The following is a 23,377-nucleotide window of genomic DNA, read 5'->3' on the forward strand; positions in this document are numbered from 1 at the left end:
AAACTCCTCTGCACAAAAAGCACATAAATATCCACAGTACAACTTTGTGAAAGACATGACAAGCCACAGGATTGGGTCGGGGGTGAGAAGTAATCCGAAGCGAACACAGCAGCCGCCCTGCACAGCGCTACCATTCCAGCGCGGCACACAGACCCGCCGTGTTCCCCAGCAGGAAACAAGCATCGAAGGCGTATAATTGTGAACTGAGCAGTGTCTACATCAAATTTCCCAGTGCTGCTGACCAAGTCGACCACAGTGTGGGAGGTCGCCAAGAATGAGTATTTGTGTAGGTGGTTGTCATGTTTCCATCAGCTGCCCATCAGCACCTGGTGCTGAGGGTAATGCAACCATACAACTGGATTTCAGTCATCACGGTGAGCGTATGTAGTCGTAATTTCTACAAACATCATTCTAGTTGGAAAGGTGGAACTTGTGATTCAATATTTCTTTTTAAATTCTACGCTCGGTTTCAGAGAGGATTAAATGGTCACAGTAACCTTTTTACTAATTCTATACCTCAGTTCCACAATGAGCAGCAAATATTCAACAGAAATCATTTTTGCACAGTTTTCATTAAATATGTGTATTTTGAACCCATGAATACTTTCAGCACTATGTATGATTACTTATCCTTATGAGGTTTAACCCACGTGTTCTAATTTAACCTTACTTAACTCAGTCCTGATTATTGTAGAGTTTAAGCCACATTCAGGAAGGACACTTAAATATTCTGTACTGAGTATAGATTAGGGCCTCCTCCTGTACTCCTGGCCCAAACCAAGCCTTGTTCAGCAGCAGCTACACTTCCTCCGTGTCCTGAGGAAGAATAACCTGGACCAGAAGCTGATACTGGCCTTCTACTGCATCCCTTACATCCCTCTGGCCATTTAGACTGTTAACAAACACTATCCCTCCCACACCCCACCCCTACCCTTACCAATCTGAGCCATGGTCTGATTAACCTTCATCAGTTTGCAACCTGTAATGTGCGCCCTCCTCCTGTTTTGTATATGGTTCTCTTGTTTGTATGTACTCCTCTTGGCTGTTATTAATTCTAGCTATACAACTGTTTGTATTTTATTCCACACACACATTCACCAGTGTGTGAATGTGTGTGTGAATGGGTGGATGACTGGATGTGTAAAGCGCTATACAAATACAGACCATTTACCATTTACCATTTCATGCACAGTTAGTGTGGAGCATCCACAATTTCACCGTACATGTACAATGGCAATAAAAGGCTATTCTACTTTTCATGTAACCTATCAACATTTATTTCTCTATATATTTCTTTGTGATGGGCCATGTAAAGCTAATAGATATGTGCTGTAAAGCCAGTTTATTCTAAACGGAACCCTTGTGATAGCACCAGTGTTACAGTTCCCAACATTTTGCAATTCTTCTTCATGTAACGAGGAGCCTAGAAGTCAAAATCTGAATCTAAAATTATCACGACTGACGATAAAATGTCCAAACCATATCATCTATCGCTAAAAATGAGTTTAGTTAGTTACTTAAAATATGCACAGTTGTCAGTATTGTGAGCTCTTTTATTGGTGCAATGTTATTTTTCTGTTTGCTCTGCTAAAAGCCTGCCACATACAGAGCAGCACTCATAACCGTCGGAGGTTTACTACACTATTTTATTTTGGTTCTGGTATTTTATTTTGAAGGAGAAACCCGGGCTTCCCGTAAAACAGTCGCGACATTTTGTAGCTTGGCGCGACTTCCTGGAAGATTGACAGCCCCTCGTTCAGTAACGGAATCGAGAGCTTCCGTTGTTGAGCGAAGCCTGCGTTAAAAAAAGAAATAATTCCCTGCTTTGAAAGTGTCCACGAAGAACGCCCACTCTGGATTTTACACGGACCTACAGGGTATGAACGTGGAGTGGACGCTTCAAACAAAGTGTAAGAGGAGGTAGACCTGTACGTTTGATGGCTGCTGGGGATGGAGCCCAGCTGCCTGCCACAGTAGCGGCCAGTCGTAGCGTGGAAAAAGCGCTCGAGGAGGCTGCCACGAGCGGGGCTCTCAACTTGTCAAACCGTAAACTGAAGGAGTTTCCTCGGAGCGCCAAGAACTATGACCTGTCCGACATAACACACGCAGGTTAGCTTGTTTTTCACTTTTCTAAGTAAGTTGAGAAAGCCTGCCATCATGCTAGCTTTAATTATGAGAGACGCCTTTTGTTGTATCGCCACCTGCTTCTTTCTGCTCAGGGCGAACACTCATCCTTCCCCTCCCCGCCGCGTTGCACAACACTGTTTTCAAAGAAACAAGTTTCCTCGATCCTGTCATAGCTACGCGACCAGCCACTCTACGTTTTAACTTGTTTTATGTGTTTAATAGCGACTTCTTGCCTCGGCAGGTTAACGTGACTAACCGTATGAACGTCAAGTATCTCTAACAGGGATTCAGCCTCGTACAGCTGGCCCGTCTCCCACCGGCCTGAGCGGCGCCGTTAGCGTCCAATATAACGTTTCTGCTTAAGAGCTTCAAACATATGAGGTTGTAATTCCGTTTCTAGTTGAGCACAGTCATAATTATCGCTTTTAAGAAAGCTGCTATTCTCAGGAAGCTAACTTCCAACGAGAAAAGGAAAAAACGCCAGACGAGTTCCTCTTCCTCAACTTATCATGTGAAACCCTCAACGGGGTTTAGACTTTGTGTTTACCGGTGATTCATGCTAGTTATCATTATCGCTGAAAGCAGAGTGCTGTTGGTAACAGAGTAAAAGTAGTAAAAACAGTGAAGTAGGTGTGGATTAGCCTAGCGATGCTGAAAGAGGATTACCTCATCCAAGCGGGTGAAATTAGTCTGATCGCAGTGCTGCTGCTGCTGCTTTGCATATTGTAACCATCTGTGTCTTTACGGGCGTGAGTGGGGCACTCATGACTGTGGGGGATAGTTGTGTACAGCATTAATGTTGGGATGTCGTGGTTTTACATTAAAGATCAGTAGTGGAAGAAGTGTGAACCTGTGTTGGATGAAAGATTCAAGCACAGCATTTAAAGCCACTACTCTGTTGTGAAATGGGTCCTCGTGGCCTGAAGGAGAGGCATCTGAATGACATCCCCTGCAACAGTGACTTGATCAGCTTGCAGCAGAGAAACTGGACTTGAAACTGGGCTAGCTGGTTAGCAGCATCTGATCTTTCAAAATAAGAGGTGGGATCCAGTAATCCCCAACAGTAAAAATCTTTTGTAACATTTTTTGGGGCTGATTCAGTTCAGTGTATAGAGGCCCAAATCACAACAACAGTCACCTCGGCACTTTAGGTAAAGACTTAACGCTAATACGGATAAACCCAAACAACCAGATTCCTCCTGATTGTTGGCAACAGTGGGAAGGAAAACTCCCTTTTAACAGGAAGAAACCTCTGGCAGAACCAGGCTCAGGGAGGTCAGACATGTGCTGTGACAGGGTGGGAGGTTAAAAAATAAAAGCTAAAATAAGCTGCAAAATATACCTGGACATCTTTTAATTACAGTATTGCTGTCCTAATCTTTATCATTTAGCTGGGTGTTTGAGTTTATCCATCAGCTTAAGCTCTGATTTCTCTCACTGAGTGGTGACTGTGATATGAAAGAGGCTACAATTCTTGGATTCTTATTGGGTGTTTATGTCCCAAGGCCTCACTTAAATGCCTACTTGACACATCATTTTTCCTGTGTGTCACTCAGTCGGTGCTTTCTGATAATAAAGGATGAGGAAGTATTTCAGGCTTTCATCACTATATCATCAAAGTGAATGCCGCTGAGACTGTTAATGATAATTCTGTTTACATACTCTTCACACTATAAGGTTAAGTGCATGGATAGAACATTTGGAGACTAAAGTCTTAGCAGAGAATTAAATTTGCAGATGCAGCGGTGCACAGACTTTCATATAGTACGCGTTTGTGGCTTGATTGGAGAAGCAGTGACACACAGCCCTTTAACAAATGTGTTAGTTACTTAATAAAGCATTTTTTTATTTAAAGTTTAATACATTTGCGAGGCATGTGGCAGAATCTTGAAATCAGCATTTCAGTTGTCCTCATTAACAAGGCAGCTGCTGACATCTGTCATTCACACTGGCTCACAGTGACTCAGTCGTTGTTTAGCAGGAGACAGAGAGTCAGTCTCTTGTGTGTGGAAGGTTGCAGACACTGTGCTGCATACGTGTTTTTGTAGCATCTAGCCTGTATTCGAGTGTCTTGCCTAATGAGATGCTTTGAGTTTCACAGAAATACTTGGTAGTTGTGCCTCCTGACACAGATGTTATATCAGCAGAAAACTCTGCACCCACTGATTCTGTGATTGTAAGGGACGTACTCAGTGCTGATTCACCAAGCTGTTCTGGGGCTGTAGTGCTGTGAGGTTAGGTTTCGGCTAATCCCCAAGTATGCTTCAATGCATCAAGCAGATTAAATGGACTGCTGAGAAACTTATGTAACTTTTTCTTAAGCATTTTAAAAAGCAAAATCGTTGAAGAATTGAAGTTGTCCTGTAGTGTCGTTCGCCACGTCTCCAAATTCCTAATAAAGGCTGCTGGGGTCCTGTTGGTCGTACAGCTATGCTGAGAGCACGAGGGGATTTGGACAGCCGGCACTCAGGACCCCAGCTGCTCACTTGGTGTGTGTGTGTGTGCGCATTTATTTATGTTTTACATTTTTCATATAGATACAGTTATGTGCCAAAGTCTAGAGCCACCCATCATGTCTTCATATTTGGAAATGAAGCGTATAAGGCAAAAACAATACGCTAGAGTAGTGGTATTACCACCTCTGTCCCACACTGTTATGTATTCTAATAAATCCTCCTCAGTCCTGTCCCTTCTGGTTATTGAGAGCTTCTGTTTGTGAGGCTCACACATCAACATCAGAGCTGATTCTAGACCTGACATCTCAGATAATGTTGGAGTAATTATCTTATCTTGGCAAATCGACCACAACAACATTCTCGCTTTAAAAAAATCTCATGTATTGCATATTTGGTGATACATAAACAAAAGTATGTTAGAAGGTACTTTTTGGGACACTTTCCTTCACCATTGCTCCTGGTGATCCTGTTTGAAATGCATTCTGTGATGACTGGCTGCCTCATGTCCACACCACCACCACCACCCATTCAATTGACGGACACCGTTCATAACCACCAACAGCTTTAGTGAATGTTACAAATGATCTTCTTATGGCCTCTGACAGTGGACTCATCTCTGTGCTTGTCCTGCTAGACCTCAGTGCAGCGTTCGATACTGTCGACCATAATATCCTATTAGAGCGATTAGAGCATGCTGCGCTGTGGTGGTTTGTATCATATCTATCTAATAGACTCCAATTTGTGCATGTAAATGGAGAGTCCTCTTCACACACTGAGGTTAATTATGGAGTTCCACAGGGTTCAGTGCTAGGACCAATTCTGTTTACATTATACATGCTTACATGTATGATACAGCTGCAGCAAGAGTCCTGACAGGGACTAGAAAGAGCAGATTTCTCCTGTTTTGGCTTCCCTTCATTGGCTTCCTGTTAAATCCACAATTCAAAATCCTGCTCCTCACATACAAGGTCTTAAATAATCAGGCCCCATCTTATCTTAATGACCTTGTAGTACCATATCACCCTATTAGAGCACTTCGCTCTCACACTGCAAGCCTACTTGTTGTTTCTAGAGTATTTAAAAGTAGAATGGGAGGCAGAGCCTTCAGTTTTCAGGCCCCTCTTCTGTGGAACCAGCTTCCAGTTTGGATTCAGGAGACAGACACTATCTCTACTTTCAAGATTAGGCTTCAAACTTTCCTTTTTGCTAAAGCATATAGTTAGGGCTGGACCAGGTGACCCTGAATCCTCCCTTAGTTATGCTGCAATAGACGTAGGCTGCCGGGGGATTCCCATGATGCACTGGGTGTTTCTTCTTCACTCACTATATGTTTATACACCACTACATTCAATTATCAGTTATTATGTTATGTTATGTTATGTTATTGATGTACTGCTGACCAACTAAAGAAGTCAATATGTGACACCATATGTGATTCTCTTTTTTTCTGTAAGCAGCTCCATAGTATATCTTGTTGAGTCTGGGTAGAGACATAAATCCCTTGGGGGTTCTTGTCCACACTTGAGCAGTTGTGTGTGAGCATAATATAGATATGCTAGCACCAACCCCTGCAGGGGCCCACAGTGCAGTGTGTGTCTGCCCACGGTGCCTCCACAGGGGATCCAAGGGAACATGTTTGGGAAGTGTTGCTAGAAGCTACAAAGCTATCCTGTACTTTGTGAACTCGGTGACACTTTAACACACAGTGGGTAAAATAAGTATTGAACAAATTAAATATATTTCTAAAGATGCTAATGAGATGAAATTCTCACCAGATGTCTGTAGCGACCCATTCAGCCCACAGATGCTAAAGACATCAATCACAGAGGTCCATAAGTTGTGTGTAATAATGAGATCTGGGCCAAAATCACACCTGAGCAATTCGTGCTACTACAAATATATGTACTAAGAAAATTGGTGATGTGTTCAATACTTATTTTACCTGCTGTGTGGCTTCTGTATGGATTCTGTATGGATTCGAGCCTTGTTCGTCAGTAGCTGGCGTCTGCTCTGTGAGAGAGAGGTCTTATTTCCTTTACTCTGCGGATGTGGGCGGCATGTTCACTCAGTCTTTAGTTCTGCTTTTTCTGTGAGCCTCCCTGCTCCCCGACAGGCACCATGTTTCCATCCAGCTGTCATGTCAGTGTAAAAGACTAAAAACATCGCAGTGAGTCAATGAACCAACCACCAGTTTCCTCAAACATATCCATGGGAATGCTGAAGGAGCATCTCATGAACTGATAAGACTAGATGGGACATCTCATTATGAGGAAAAGGGGTTTTCTTTTTTTTGGCTAACAGGGCAGCCTGGTGGTCTTCATGGATGGCTCTGTTAATCAGAGTCTTTCATTTTACTTCAGAGTGAGTTTTCAGTATGACATCTTTTCATGGTGGTGCTTTTAGTAACAAACATCTGTTTGCTTTAAAGGTTGCTGCTGTTTTTTCTCTCTGATCCAGAGTCTGTCTTCAGCCTTAAGGACAATAACTAGTTTGGGTCTGTGGCCTGTGTGTGTCTGTGTGTGTGTCTGTGTGTAGTCAGAACTCCAATGTTTCCATAGCTGTTGGTCTTCAGTGTGTAGGAAGTTGTGAGACATGTTACTGTTATTTTGATCTGTTTGTAAGGACTGACAATAGTTTATGGTTTGTCCCGTCTTTCTAAGCCCCGCCCCTCCCTGAGCCTGGATCTTCCAAAGGTTTCTTCCTGTTTAAAAGGAATTCTTCCTTCCTACTGTCGCCAAAGTGCTTGCTTATAGGTGGTCGTCTGATTATTGGAGTTTTCTGTGTTATTGTGGGGTCCTTTTCTTACACTAATAAGTGACGTGAGGTGACTGTTGTTGTGATTTGGTGCTAGTTTAAATAGAGCTGAACTGAACTGAACGTTCTGTTTGGAACTTGCATAAGTTTCACTGTATGTGAGTGTAGAGTTTCCTCCTGCTGATATGTTTTTCTTTCCTTGTTAAAGCTGTTTGTTGTTGTTTAACCACATTGTTTTAAATACATTAAATTCCAACAGGTCCGGCGTTCCAGGCTACTTTATTATTCAGGAAGTCGTAGCCTGCTAACCACTACAAACTGGATGTAAATTCCAATAATAAGTTACCATTTTTCCAGTTAAAAGTTTAATGTTAACCTGTTTCATTAAAAAATATGAAGTAATCGACCATCTTCATTCTTGAAACTAATTTAATGTTTGTCAAATTCCCAAATAGGACAGCTTTTACAACAGGGCAATAGCCCTAATCAATGCAAATAGCTGACCTGACTGGCTACCTCCCTGGACTTTTTTGGGGGGGGAGGTTACAATGTTTAAAACAATAACAATAATAATATTTATATTTATAACAAGGTGCAATTATAATTAATGTGCAATAATAACAGTGTGCAATACACATATGCTTATTCTTCTTTTTTTATTACTAAGTTAATATACTGTGTTGTGTTGTTTGTGTTGCGTTGTGATGTGTCATATCGTGTTGTGTTGTGTTATATGTAGTGCCGACGTAGGACAGTTTTCCAATCTCATTGTACTATGTATGACTGTGCAATGACAATAAAGAGAGTTATCTTATCTTAAATAGTCCGGTATAGGAGAAAAAATAACACGTTCTGTCTTACGGGGCCATGACAACACACATAAGCTAGAGACCACATGATCCATAAACCCAGGTCACGTAGTCCTGTGTTTTTCCCTGAAACACAATCTACCACTGTTGGTGTGTAAATAATCTAATTGTGTGGAGAGGACTGCCTCCTCTATAATGAAAGTTGAGGCCGTGCCTCTCTTATGTAACAGCAGATTTACTGTGCAAGTGGGTAGAAGACAGGGCCTCGAGGGGATGAAGTAAATACTGTATGTGCACATATACCCATTTATTATTATTATTATTATTATTGTAGCAAATGTCAAAGTTTTTACAGTTTGATAGATGAAATATGTGCTTCTTAATAATGTGGCTGTAGATTGTTAGTGTCTTTAATCAAGAGGTAGGTTCAGGCGAGTTTAAATGAAAGGAAAGTAGTTTAACAGATTTATACAAACTGTAGTTTAGGTCAGTTATGGAGCCTCCCTGTCCTCAAAGTGTGCAACTGCATTTAAGAAATAAGTGCTCAGAGTTTCTAGAACACGTTTGGTGCCAGTACAAACCTTTACGTCACTGGGTTTGGTTGGTTGGTAGCAGTTAGTAGACTTACAATAGTTTCTGTTGGCTAACCAGTGACAAAGCTGATAACTCAGTGGAAAACAAACTAAAACTAAAAAGAAGTCTTTAAACAATGTTATTTATATGTTTTTACCTCCAACCACCATGGAACATTTATTTAGTTAGATTTAGTTTTTCATGCCCATCATGCATTGTGTCGTATTATTTGTTTGTCAGTGTGCTGAGCAGCATGTTCTGCCTTTTGCATGGACACACTGAGCTTTGCATATGGAGCTAAAGCAAAACCTGCAGTCTGTATGGCTTTAACAGAAAGAAGACGGGAGGTGTGACAGGATAAAAGATAATGAATAAAATAATAAGGGCTCCAAATAATGAGGCAACATTCTCAGTCTGTTTCACATGAGTCAGAGCTGCTAGTTATACTGCTGGTAGGAAACACGCTGCTGGTTAAGATCGGGTCATATCCAAACATCTCGCTATGATTTCAATGGTAGCTTGCTGCACGTCTCCATCACTCACAGAAACATTTAGATTCCCACCTAATGAAATAGTGCAGTTTCGGTCTACTCTCACACACGCTGCCACACCGAATGCCTTTAGCTTCTGTCTGTAGTGCTGCTCATCGGCTTGCTATCACTAACACTGTAACAGGAATCCACACAGCCACATCCTGTCTTACAGCAGACACAGAGTTGTGTTGTCACTGGCAACATTGCGAAACAAACAGCATCAGAACAGACGTTGCGGTCTGATGCTGTCTTATGAAAAAGAGCCAGGGTGAGGGGGAGAGGTAGCTGGTTGCTACATGGCGCTAAACCGAATGTATAATAAAGCTTGATGTCGCTGTAGTCGCTCACGGCAGCAGGAATGCTTGTGTTCAGTGCATATTTAATGCTGTAAAGTAGTCGAACGAGGTCATTTCCAAGACGCGTGGTTGGTCGAACTCTAGTAAAGTAACTTTAGTCTATAACTGTCAGTCAGTATTAGACGTTCTGACACACACGAACAGTCAATACAAATGTAAGGTTGTCTCATATGTCGAGCACTTGTTGCTAAGTTGTTTCATGTTATTACAAAAAAGTGACGCACACGTTTGCCTACAGCACTCTCCTTGTGACTCATTTATTTGTGTCTTCTCAGTTCTTTTGTTGGCAGTGGTGCCTGCCCACTAACTCAGGCTCATGTTGTTAACGTGAACACACCTCAGCACAGGCAGGTGGAGAATGTGCAGGAAATCGTGATATGGGACAATCGGTAATGGAGCCAGTTTTTCATAAGATCTGCTAAACAGATCATGCAATGACAGTTTCAAATCTGGATTCATCACTCTGAGCCGTGTTGCTACTGATTTTCAGTGCAGTGTTTGTGTAACTGGATCCACCTCAGTGTTTATCTCATTTCCCTTCCTTAGAGATGGCTTCTTGACAACACATCTTCCAGTGAGAGTTTGTGATGAAGCATCTGCAAACAAAGGATCAGATTTCATTTTAAATGTCATTTTTAGCCCCGTCACGTCTTTGAGTTATCCAATTCCCTCTAATTGTTTTAAGCACAGCATGCTAAAGGTGCCAACATTTTGGCTAATAGCTTTTTGGGAATCACCTCATTGGTGCAGAAATACTATTTTTCTGATGTCAAACTGTAATGTTTTGGTCTATGTTTCATAAATTAAACTAAAGAAATGTTATTTTATTTTGTTTGTCAAATGTGCATATCTTGTTTCTATGATATTAGCCACCACAGTTAAAGTGAACAACAATGAAATGCTATTTCTATAATATGTCATTCACAATGTGGTCTTCACCTGGTCAGTTTCATGCAGAGCATCATTCACATCATAGAAACGACTGCAGCTGGTAAATGTACAGCAGGGGTGGACAGCATAGCCAGTGGCTTATATAAAGATATTTACATTTACATAATTTACACTACTGATATTTCTAACAATAAAAATGACTCAGCTCATTTGTTCCAATCAGCTGCTGACAAACAAGCAAACTGAAGGTGAAATAAGAGGCCAGAGATCGTTCAGAAACAATGAGAGGTGTTTAAATAATACACGTCGGGGCTCACCAAGTACTCGCCCAAGTACTCGCCCAAGTACTCGCCCAAGTACTCGCCCAAGTACTCGCCCAAGTACTCGTGGGAGACACTGCTGTATTTTGTAGTAGTGGTGACTTTCTCATGAAACGTAGATGCGTTTTGTGCAGATGAAGTCCAGGTTATGTCCATCTGTCCATCTTACCTGGATAAATATTCAGACTTTTAAGGCTGTAATGTTTCAGTGTGTCAGCTGTGATCAAATGAAGCTCATAACACAAACAAACGTGTGCTGAGCAGCTCCTCAGGCCCGCTGTTATGCAATGCAGGGTGGAACATAAGAGGGCCGATGACTTCATTTGACTTTTTTCTTGTTTAAACAATGAGTTTAAACCTGTTTGATGTCTCGAGCTCGTGTCCTGTGTTATCATGCTGTAGGTGTTTGGAAGCCCTCGGCCTTCCACCGAGTTCTGTCTGATCAATGTGTGAGAGGTGACGTAAGTGTCCAGGATAAAGCCTCCTGCAGAGCCTGTAATTAGATGCAGAGCTTTGCTCTGACAGGAGAATCCTCCTCTTTCTACTGATCTGTTTAAAACCTTCAGCCCCTTTTTAAGCCTCATGATCTGCTTTCGTTGTTCCAGTAAATACACCTTCCCTACTTTTAAATTTTGGAAAAGGTAAGGCAGCATAATAACAGATATTTATTATTAAAAATGAATTTATTCTGACCAGTCAGGTGCAGAGGGTGAATTAAGTATTTAAAAGTAAACATGCTGGCATTGTGACCGAGTGTCAGTAATAAGCCATGCAATCCACACATGCAAAGAAATGAAACTATAGATGTTGACTTGTGTGTAATGACACAGTGAAACAGGAAAGTATTGAACAAAAATGTATTTAATACTTTGTACAGAAGCCTATTGATGAGGACACGTCCTGTATAGAGAAAATAGTCACATGACTTTGTTTATGTGGAAGAATGGGCCAGTCTTTAGATCCTTATGACCTGCTCCATAAGCCCCTACTTTGAACTCTGACCTTTAGCTCTTTCCACAGATGTCAGATTAGAGTCAGGCGATTGGCTGCGCCAGCTTTATTTTCTTAACCAATTCAGAGTGTCCTTGGCCGTGTGTTTGGGATCATTGTCTTCATTTCATCTTCATCATCCTGGCAGCAGAAGGTCTCGGTACGTCTTCCATTCATCCTTCCTTCAGTTACATGAAGCGTGCCCAGAGCGTGATGGTCCTTCCTCCAGACGTGTTTCACCGTCTCATCTGACCAGTTATTCACAGGCTCGTCTGAATGTTTGTCACCAAACTTTAAACACGCCTCAACATGCTTTCTTCTTTAGCACTGGAGTGTGTGGTGAGGGTGAGCGTAGGCGATGGCTCTCTTGGATCTTGGAGAGCTCTTCTGATCAGTCTTCTCACTCGTCTGTCTGGCATCTCGTGGCGAGCACCTGCTCGCCGTCTTTGTGCTTTTGGAGCCGTCAGTATGTTTTCCAACAACAGGTTTGTGAAGAGAGAGCGCTCATTGGTTTTAACCCTGATCAGATGTTTCTTGTGGGGCACCTCGGTAATGACACACCTTTTTATGGCCCATTAGTTGGGTCTCAACCAGCTGATATTCATCTGTACTAAGTGGGAGGACTGGTTACTGGTAGATTTCAGCTGGTCTCATGACTTTCTATGTGGTTTTGCACCTCCCTTTCTTCATGCTTTTTCAATACCTGTTCCCTTTGTCATTTCTTATTATTACACATAATTTATGGACATCTATGGTTGGATTTCTTTGCGTCAGGAGCACCTTTAGAAATATATTTACTGGGGAACTTGGTGACGTGTACCTGCTGTATGTGATGGACATGTTGATATGCCAGCTCACTGTCTGCCATATCATTTGTGGCAGTAAACAAACTCCATCCATTGCTGACACGGTTGAGAACAAAAAGCATCAATGAACCTGATGGATGCACAAATGCTGTGAAATGTCACGTTCCAGTTAGCTTCACCATGATGTCTGTAGTTAATGGCATTGACAGTGAGACGTTATGGTTAATCTGACAGTGTTTATATATATTTAGGTCCCTTATAGCAGACGTGGAGCTTCAGGGTTCACTGCTAACAGGGTTCATTACCCTGTGTTTTACTGTGCCCTCTGGCCACAGCACAATCATTGATCCACAGCAGCTGTTGACGGCTCTCTGCTCACTGTCAGAGTGTCTGCATATGGACCAGGGCTCAAACTGGTTAGGCCTGTGACTTTTACTGGAAAATACCCACAGAGTGTGACAGTGGCACAGGGCAAGTGAGAGCTTGCTATAACCTGCATACTGTTTTTTCTTGTTGTGTGCTTTTCCTTGTTTGTAATTTTTGATCCAGTTTCTCCGAGCTAATAATCTCTGACCCTGTTCTTAAGCCTGGTGAAACATCTCCACACCCACTGTGGTAATTTAACGGGACTCGATCCAGGTCAGCAGATATCCTGAAGTGGCCGATAATCCTGTGAGACAGGGTAACACTGAACGACCTGTGACATGAAGGTAGAGGGTTACTCGTCACTCCTACAGAAATGAATATATTCAGGTCTATATTTGTACACATGCATTACTTACCCTTGATATTCAAGATGCAGAAAGTAGCTCTGATGATGTGTTAGCTTAACAGCGATCCAACATTTGTTCCTGCTTGGTTAGATTTGAACTTTTTCCAGAGTGTGCAGCAGCATGTGCAATGCTTAGCAATGAAAGGGTGTGGCTGGTCTGAATTTTCTTTGATTGAAATACATCCAACAAAAAGGAGTCATTTAATAACCATAAACATGATATATGTTTATATTAACAAAGCATTTTTATATCTAAGTGATCGAACAATGACAGGTAAAGTGAGTCAGGGAAAAGAAAATGTGTTTGTAGCATCCAAAATGGCAGCGCAGCATTCAAACCTAACAAAGCTAGCAGCAGTCGTCCATCAGCGGACCAACAAACCGTGATGAAAAACAAACTTTGTAGCGCCTCCATCCACCGCTGTTTGTTTCACACAGACAAGTCTGCTGTAAGCCTCCACAAGGGTTTCAGATATGCAGATGAACTGTTAACTCAGACAACGTCCACAGCAGCCCGGATAGATTTGAAAACGCTCCACGTCCACACTAGTGTTTTCAGTCGTTTTCACAGAGTTGTGCGTCCACATTGAAACGGCCGAAAACGCTTACGTTGCAGTCCTGCGCATGCGCAAAAGTAAAAAGATTCGACCTGCCTCATTTCTGTCTGCTGCTTATTTACTTTCTGGCTCTTTGAAACGTCGCTACAAAATGTTGAGGAAAAGTTTTTTAAACAGACTAACAATGAGGTGGAGTTGTTGCTGCGAGTAACACAAAAGTACAAAGTTGCAAAAGCGAGTAAAAATTAAAGAATTTAAAGAAAAGCTCTCTGGAGCATGTACAGACTGATATTAATCTTTAATAGGGCTGTCAAACAAAACTGCTGTATAATGCCCTCTGCTATCTTTGTTTAGTTGGTCACATGACTGCATCACATGACTAAAATGTGTCATCATTTTCGAAAGTCTGTGTTTTCGAGTGTCCACACTGCGACGGGACAGCTCCGTTTTGAAATGTATGCGTTTTCGAGAGTGTTTTCAAAACGCTGCATTTTTCCTTGAGGAAAACGCCGTCTCAGTGTGGACGGGAGGCCAAAACGGAGAGAAAACGCATTAGTGTGGACGTAGCCTTAGCTTGGTGCCATCTTTAAATGATACAGCTCGCTGAAGGCTGACGGCAGCCGTCATAGTTTATATGGAAGCAAACAGGGGTGAGTCTAAAGGGGGGCCCGGGGTGTACTAGACCACATTTATTTCAAGGCTTTCATAACATTTTTAAAGTGAAATAATATAAAATATTGTCTTAATATCTAAAAATATGAAATTGTAAAGTTTTTCACAGGCCCATAAAAAAGTACATGGACCAGTAAAACTGAGCCCGTGAGGGTGTTGGGTGGATATTAACATGTACACCTTCATAACGTCTCGTTGGCTCCTATTAATGTCAGAAACAACACAGAACATTTTTTAAGCCTTAGTGTGGATTGCATATTTATCTTATTTACTCTGTATTTGACTGTACTTGAAATTATAGATTTTTTTCAAGATTTTTTTTCTTTAGATAATGACATTTTAATGTGGCACGTAAATACAAATGTCGTAGGTAAACATTAAAACATTGTTCATTTTGTCTTTTTGCTTTTGTATAATCACTCGATTAACTAATCTAATTGATAGATTATTACAGCCCTACACACTATGTGGACAAAGTTTTTGTCATATATTTGAGTTTCTGTTCTGCTTCTTTAACACGTTTTACTTTTTTCAGTTCTTAATATTTTGTCTTTTGGGTTGTGTGCAGCTGAACTGCTTTGAGTCCCAGAGTGGGAGCGAGGACTAAATATAATTGAAGAAATAGAGAATAAAATAAATGTAAATAAAAAGAACATTCAGGTTTTTTAACCATATATTAGATTTTATAGAGTATCGTGGATTTGTTCTCTTCACCTCTACTGTAGACACCGAAGGAAGTAAGAAGCTGCACCGTGTGTCCTGACGAGGAAATCCAATCACATTTGAGCTCAGCTGAATGTGAGCTGATTCCCCAGAGAGGACAGAGAAAACAACAGTGTTTGAAGAGAGCTGGTCTGAGTCAGCTCTGACAAAAGGTTTCAGTTCTTATCATGGTGACGTGCTGGGCCTCCTCCTGCTCCTCAGTGTGGAGCGTTTCTGCTTAATGCCAGGCTGAAACACAGCAGGACACTTTCTAATGTTAAATCAGTCTGACGCTGCTAACAAGGTCAGCAGTTGTTTGGACAGAAAGGGCAGCAGAGTTTGGGCTGGTGAGGTTTTCTTGGGTAAGGTTAGGGAACAACTAATCGACTAATCATCGGTGTTGTCACTACCTGGTACCAGGCTTACTAGTCATTTAATCTAGTTCTTAACTAAACTGAAAGAGATTTTACAAAAACTCCACACCCACACAGTGACGGTGTCCTGTTCTCACCAGCTGTGGCTCATCTGTGTCTCTGAAGCTGTACTGGACACGTGTTGTTCTCGGTGTTAGTAGGACAGATCTTTGATTTAGGCTTCAGCAGGAAATATTTGTAGACCTACGACCTGCTTGTGCTGGTGTGTTTGGTGTTAATTACTGTACCGTGTGTTTGTGTCCCAGTTAATTATCTATTTGTTTTTTATGTGTTTCTGCCCATGATAGAAAAAAATTACATGTGGTAACCTTTTCCCTCCTTAGTCTCTACTCTTTCGTGAGGTCAGACATATTTGTCCCTCCACTTCTTATGTTCCTTCATGTCCTTTCAGATGATATCAGCAACCTTTCTCTGGGAATTTGCTGACATTTCTTTTTTTATTGGTGATTGTTATCGTCTCACTCATAAATGAAGAAACTTGCATCTAAAAATTAGCCATGAATGCCCAGGAGGATCTAATGGTATTGAACGAACCCAATGACAATAGTTGGGACCTGCACTGACCCAACGTTAAGTTACATTTTTAGCCCTCGGCCATGAAAGGCTGATGTGATATCGTCGTCATTATGCCAGGCAGGAAGGTGGGCGACTGGAATACCCAAAGTTATGAATGCTCAACTCAAGAACGAAGCAAAGTAGGAGTTTTACACTGATCCCATTGGTGTATCTCTTAAAAAAACTTGGAGTTTGATGAATCTCAGTGACCTTGACCTCAAAGTCAGAGGTGCAATAACTCCAGATAACAATGCAATGTAGGATTTTGAAATCAATGCAGGGGCGTGCACATCAGGATATACCTCCGGTCACAGTGTGCGATTACATAGACACAGCTACAGCACAGATGTCCTGTTGAAGCATGAACATCTCAACCTCTGACCTCTGACCTGAGATTCAACCTTGTTTGAGATTATTAGTGGATACACTCGTGGTATCAAACGCAAAGTGATAGGTGACTTCTTTCAGGGTTATTGCATTCATGAGATTATCAGGAAACTTGACCTTTGACCTTTAAGTTTACCAACACATACAAAATATAAACAAATAAAAACAATTTGTAAAGTAAATAAAACAAAAAAATGTATCAAGTTGATCCTGTGACTGCATTTGTTCATTTAAATGTCTAATTTGAGCTCAGACGTGACTGCTGCGCCATGCTGTCTTCATGGTGACTGACAGTGTCGTACAGTAATGTGAAAAGCAGGAGGCGGTGGTGGTTAACTCTATGCTGCAGGGTTTACAGTGTGGATGGTGTCAGATGGAAGCTGCTGTATGTGGCATAAAACAAAGATCTCATTCATAAAAACATTTAATAAACATTTGGTCCGTTTTAACATTTGTATCAATGTATCTACAACTGTTGAAGTTTGGGCCGTTTGATGTTTTCTAGATCTGTCAAAGAACCGCCTGTGTGAGCTGCCAGAGGAGCTGTGTCAGTTCATCTCCCTGGAGACACTGAGCCTGTACCACAATGGGATGCGGTCCCTGTCCTCCAGCCTCAGCAACCTGCAGGCTCTCACCTACCTCAACCTCAGGTAACTCCTACACACTGCAACACATGACTCTGATTACTGCACTGCATTGTTTAGCAGTAGCGTTGTATTCTGTTGTAGTCAGTAATGTTGTGACAAATGTAGACCTCAAACAGTTCTTAGAGCCGTGGTAATGGAAGAGCAGAGGTAACGCGCTTCTGTCGTAACATCAGATTGAGGCCAGTCCTACTTCAAAAACAGTGAGAAACACTGTTACTGCAGCTGTTCTGCAGCAACATTTCTGGCAAAATGGAAACAGGTTTAGCTTTGGTCCTGCAAGGGTCAGAACTATTTTAGGTGGACTGTTGGGCCACGTTCAGTCCAATAAAAATGCTGTTTTTGTTCATATAAAATGATGCATTTTAAAAACAAACTTACTGAGTAGTCAGCAGTTATAGTTTGGTATCAGTGACACAAATACTGATCATTCCATCTGTACACTGTTCATCCAGTCTATATAAAACAATCATGGGCTGATCACTAATCCAACTGTTGATAATAATCAGAGAGCACACAAATGCTCTCAGTAGAACCAGGTGCTGGTTAGTGCAAAGGCAGCAGTCGGTAATCAGGTTCACCTCTGAGGCGAGCCTCTGTGTCTTAGTGTTTGTTAATCTGGGCCTGGACACTTTAATTTTGCTGTTGCTAGGAGACAAGGCGAACCCTCCAGGTTGTTGTTAGTTCGAGCAGGAAAAGTGCAGCTCACAGCAAACACACTGTGTAATGTAGTAAAGCATCTAACTGTGTTTGTGTGCAGTCCCAGGTCACACCTCCTAAACTGCATCACTCTCTCTGTGACTCCACAGTCGTAATCTCCTGTCCAGTTTACAGCCTTCGGTCTTTCAGCTCCCCCTCCTTCGAGTGCTCATCATCAGTAACAACAAGCTGTCTTCACTGCCCGCCTCCATATACTCCCTCACACAACTCAGACAGCTGGTACGACACACACTCACACCGTCGTTTCTCCTTGAAATGTTCTGTTTGTACTGTGGAGGGTACAGTGGTACCCCTCACAGCATCCTTTTCACCTTCCTGTGATTCATGGTCAGACGTCCACTCTTACAGTTTAATCACTCAGTCACATTTCTGTGTTGCAGTTTTCCTCTTGGTTTATTATAGTTTTTTCTCTCTCAGGATGTAAGCTGTAATGAACTTCAGCGTCTGCCAGCAGAGCTCGGGCAGTTGGAGTGTTTGAGAGACTTGAACCTAAGAAGGAACCGGCTCACCACGTTGCCTGAAGGTACAAATAAACTCATGCTTACTTGAAAATCCACAGTAGGAATAGAGAGTGCTGAACAGGCCAATCAAAGAGGGAATGTAGATAATATATTATAGAAGTGAATTCTTATTGGATCGACGTCCAGTGGTGAAGGAGTTGAGGTTTCAACTGTATGAAGTCAGTTTGGATTTTAATGTTTACGAAGCTCCAAGCCCGGAGCGACTGACTCTTACCCTCTCTGTTCCCCACACAGAAATATCCGAGCTGCCCCTCGTTAGGCTCGATGTCTCCTGCAACCGAGTTTCCCATCTGCCTTTGTGCTACCGTCACCTCAGGCATCTGCAAAGCATCTCACTGGATAGCAATCCACTGCAGATGCCACCAGCGCAGATCTGCTCCAAGGGCAAATACCACATCTTTAAGTACCTCAACATGGAGGCCTGTAAGAGGAGCCAAGAAGAGCTGGAGAAACACCTGAGACCCACTGGATTTAACAGCTGGTAAGGACAAAGGTCTAAGAGATAGTCAAGACTTCTTTAACTGGTTGGGTTAAGTCAGTGAAGACGCTGTGTGCAATTTCCTGCTGTAACAGTCAGATCCTAAGAACATGTGTGATGATACATATTTCTATGTGGAGGTGCTACGCCAGCGTGTTTGGATTGTCTGGATATTATAATCCTGTAAATTTACCTCTGTGAGTAACACATACTTTGGAAGAAGCTGGCAAGTTGATTTGCTCAGCGAGACAACAAAATAAAATGATACGACCAAGACAAAAACTGTGGGATTTGGTAAATATAATAAATGCAGATTCACTGAGTAACTTTATTAGCAGCGTCCTCCTGAAATGCGCCAACAACATTTAGCGTAACATCCTCCTCTGTGCCTCTTAACGCTTTAAACCCCAAACCCAGAGTTCTCTGGTCGCTATGGTAACGCATAAATATTTATTTCAAAATAAGACACACAACTGCAACACGGGAAAAGACCGAGGGAAGCCGAGTTAAAGGATAAAAACCCTGAAAATTGTCAATTTCACATCCAAACCTCAACTCTCGCGGCCCCGTACCGGTCCGTGGCCCAGGGGTTGGGGACTGCTCAGTATCCATCTACACTCAAATGAAAATAGTATCATTGTAATTCAATGCTTTCCATTTAGCCGCCCAGTAACATTGTAGTACTTGAACCAAGGACAGAGATAAGAGAAGTAACTCTGCTGTGGGAAATCCACTCTAACACTGCACCAGAGCCTAAAAACATGAGTCACTGCCCTTTAGAGCGACTCTCTTTCACAGTTTGCCCCGACTAACAAAATGTTTGCTCTTCTTTATTTTAATGAGTGCTTATGGTGTTTTCCCTGCAGTCTGTCAGACCAGGAACTGTTTCCAGGTCAGTTAGGAGGGCTCGACTCTGGCTTCAACAGCGTTGACAGCGGCAGCAAACGATGGTCTGGGAACGAGGTAATGTTACAGGATACACACTGTCACATGTGACTGTTTATATATTCTTCTATTAATATCTATAATAGTGGATATAAAAATGCATTGTGTAATATTAGATGAACAGATCAGTGTTTCACTGACATGTGCTGTGTGTTCAGTCTGCTGATGACTTCTCAGAGCGCTCCCTCCGCATGGCTGAGGTCAACAGAGACCAAAGTAACCTGGCGGAGGAAGAAGAGGAATCTAACAGAGGTGAGGAAAGAGACACGTGCCATAAATCATTGTTTGTGTTGTGAGACGTATTGAACACCATCGTACTCTTCACAGTGAATGGAAATGCGGAGCAGGTTGACTTCATTGACAGCAGTGTGACAGAGGAAGAGGACGACATCAGGACCAATACATCCACGCCTCCTTCGGTACCAGTTATCCTCACGCCGATCAGCAGCTGTCACGCAGTGTTGTGTCCTGTGTATGTGTTGATTATGTTGACCGCGTATTGATTTTTCAGGATCAGAAGGACAGATCGTCACCGTTGCAATCCCAGGAGTCAACAACATCCAGGTCAGTGGTGTGAAGCAGTCAGAGCTTTGCATGGTTGTATCACCAGCAGTAGGTTCAAACCTCAGAGCGGAGGGTCTGCTCTGTAACGCCACAAACAGAAATCTAAATTCAAGCTCAAAATTAAAAGAGGAATATTGATTATCTGCACAAATCTCACCTCCCAAAGTGTAGCTGCAATACTTTCTTTGTGCAGCACAAAAGTTCTACAGGTTAAACATGTGTAGTGCAGGTTCACACAACATGAATCCACTTTATACTGTATTATAACACTGGAACCCAGAGTGATACATGTTATTAGAAGAAACTTTAGGCCTTTAGTATGATTGAGCAATGCTGCTGGGGGTGCATAACTTTATATTCTGCACACAGTACACTAAACAAAACAAGACTTGGCAAATATATTAAGACTGTTTGCATTTAGTTAGCTAAAAGCTAAAGCTTTTGGTAGATAGATGTCGGTGGTGGAAAGTGGTATTAAGGTCTCCGTGCAGTGGCTGATGTCTGTGGTGTAGAGAGTGAAGAGGCCCCCTGTGGTTTCCTGTGTTGCTGATCACCTGGTCAGACACGCAGTGTTGAAGACGCACATATTCTAGTCTTCCTGTCAGGTAATCAACAATCCAGGACGAGCGAGGCATCCACCTGCATCGCTGTCAGATTATCACCCAGGAGGTGATAATGTCTGATGCTGCTGAATGCACCAGGAAACTGAAACAACATGACGCTCACTGTCCTCTCCGGCTGGTCCAGGGCGTAGACACGATTGAGTAGGTAGATGCTGGTGTCCTCAGCTCTGGTGTCAGTCTAATGTCAGCCCACATCTGGACCCCCTTCAGTTCATTTACCAGCTCCGCCGGCTGGTAAATGAACTGATGTGGGCTGACATTAGGTCAGAGAGTCTTCATGACGTCAGACTCATCATGAAGAGTTTATGAAAGACTCCACAAGCTTGGGGGGCGTCGAGGACATGGGGGGACTTGTCTGAGTGGAGTCGTCTCATTTGTCTCTGAACCTCGTCATGAGTGAAAGTGACAGGTGGGGGAGGGGTTCAGGCCTTTGACTGCTGTCATGTGGAGAGCCCGCCTACTGACAGGTAAGTCAGTAGGCGGGCGAGCATTCACTGCAGCGTCGACTCTGTTGAAGAACACATTCAGCTCGTTGGCTCTGTCCGTCCCCAGCGTCTGGTCTTCATGCCACTCCACACCTCTCTCATGCTGTCCTGCTGGAGTTTCCACTGCAGCTTGCTGTAATTGTCCTTAGCCTCTCTGATCTCGTCCTTCAATAATGTCTGAGCCTCCTCTCTATTGCCCGCTATGAAGGCCATCTTCTTGTCATTGAGATGAACTTTGGTGTCGGCTTGTTATCTGGGTAACAATGGAGGGACAATAGAGTCGGTGCAGGAGGTGATGCGCTCAGTGTTGCGCTGGGTAAGCCCATTGATGTCCTTTTTGTATTTTATGCTGGTGGGTGAGGAAAACTGGAGCCATAGTGCCATGTGGGACTTGTTAAGATCAAATATATGACATTGACGGGGTTTTGCCGTTTTCTGATCTTGGACTTTTCCTACAGATTTCATTGGATCAGCATGATGTTTGGGAAGTTCAGTCCAAAGACCTCTGCAAAGCTTTTGAGTTGTGGTTGAAGGGTCTGTCTGTGGTGGTATGTCCAATTTCAGTCAATCACCATAGGACCAGTCCATCCCAAGTTTGAGATGCTTGATGAAAGTCCGGGTCTGGAGGTATCAGACCCTTTCATGCCTGTCACTTGTGCTCAGGGTGAACCTGCTCTTATCTGTGGAAAGGACGGAGCACCACTCCTGGACCTGTCAGGCACAGGGCCCAAGTCTGATTGTTGGTCACAGACGGTCACACTCTGAAGGTCATTTTGTAGCTACTTGCACAAAGGAGCAGATCCTGGTAATGCTGTTGGGTTAAGCACCTTCTCTGGCAATGTCAAGCTAGAGTGAACTGTCTCCTTCCTGCTTCTGAGACTGTGCTGGGAGGCAGCAAACCTTGTGTCAGTGGCACGTATTGATGTGCCGTCCTAGAGGAGTCGGACTACCTGTGCAGCCTCTGTATGATCCAGGTGTCACCTGGAAACTCAGCAGCTTTCACCTATAAAACCATTTTATTTATTTTGGACTTTGTCTCATTGTTGCTCCTGTTAGTTTAACTAATACCAGTGCAGCTGAAACTGATTACCAACCACCTCTGCTCCTTAGATGATCAGATCAGTATCTCACATGTTGAACCGACTTGATGCCATTCTCTGATTAAAACGATATTTGGAACAGCGTATGTGTTTTTCTTTTGTTTAGTTGTGCACGTTTAGCCCTCCGTATTAGCCCTTCCTTTGGATAAAGTAAAAGGTTCAAACGTCTGTGAATGTAAATCGTATGTAAACATCAGCAATGGGAAACATTTGGATATGAAAGTTTATGTTGTTGAAGAGAAATCAGAGTTTAAATGTTGGAAGCTTCTTCTCAGAGAGTCCTAGTTTAGTTTGTATGTCAGCAGCTTCTCTGACAGACAAGCTGCCAGTGATTGCAGTAATAAGAAGTCCTGGAAGTTAGCTCACGAGCTTGGAAACAATCGGATAAAAAAAAATCTGATTGTATCCATTTTGTGTTTGTCACTCCCAGATCTAGCCTCCACATCGAGCTGGGCTCTTCATCTTCAGCCTCCTCGTCTCCTCTGTCCCCCTCCAGCCCCTCCCTAGAGGAGCGAAGGAGACCTGGTACCTTGTTTATCTGGCAGGAGAGAGAACGGCTTCAGCAGCAGCAGAAGGAGAAAGCAAGGTTGATACTGACCCTCA

The 23,377-nt window shown here is 42.7% G+C and overlaps 1 protein-coding gene across 2 annotated transcripts in view; it reads left to right on the forward strand.

Moving 5' to 3' along the window:
- The first annotated feature begins 1,735 nt into the window (after nt 1–1,735).
- lrch4 (leucine-rich repeats and calponin homology (CH) domain containing 4) overlaps nt 1,736–23,377 on the forward strand; it is a 28,250-nt gene continuing 6,608 nt past the window's right edge. For both annotated transcript variants that reach the window (XM_087837824.1, XM_006808470.3), the window contains exons 1-10: nt 1,736–2,109; nt 17,200–17,344; nt 18,148–18,277; nt 18,476–18,581; nt 18,814–19,060; nt 19,924–20,020; nt 20,161–20,254; nt 20,330–20,421; nt 20,514–20,566; nt 23,205–23,360. In XM_087837824.1, the coding sequence (XP_087693950.1) occupies nt 1,938–2,109; nt 17,200–17,344; nt 18,148–18,277; nt 18,476–18,581; nt 18,814–19,060; nt 19,924–20,020; nt 20,161–20,254; nt 20,330–20,421; nt 20,514–20,566; nt 23,205–23,360 (1,292 nt within the window). In that variant the 5' untranslated portion in view covers nt 1,736–1,937. The remainder of the gene's footprint in view (nt 2,110–17,199; nt 17,345–18,147; nt 18,278–18,475; nt 18,582–18,813; nt 19,061–19,923; nt 20,021–20,160; nt 20,255–20,329; nt 20,422–20,513; nt 20,567–23,204; nt 23,361–23,377) is intronic.

This window comes from Neolamprologus brichardi, chromosome 3 (assembly GCF_056152115.1).
Source record: "Neolamprologus brichardi isolate AB-2024 chromosome 3, ASM5615211v1, whole genome shotgun sequence".
Lineage (NCBI taxonomy): Eukaryota > Metazoa > Chordata > Actinopteri > Cichliformes > Cichlidae > Neolamprologus > Neolamprologus brichardi.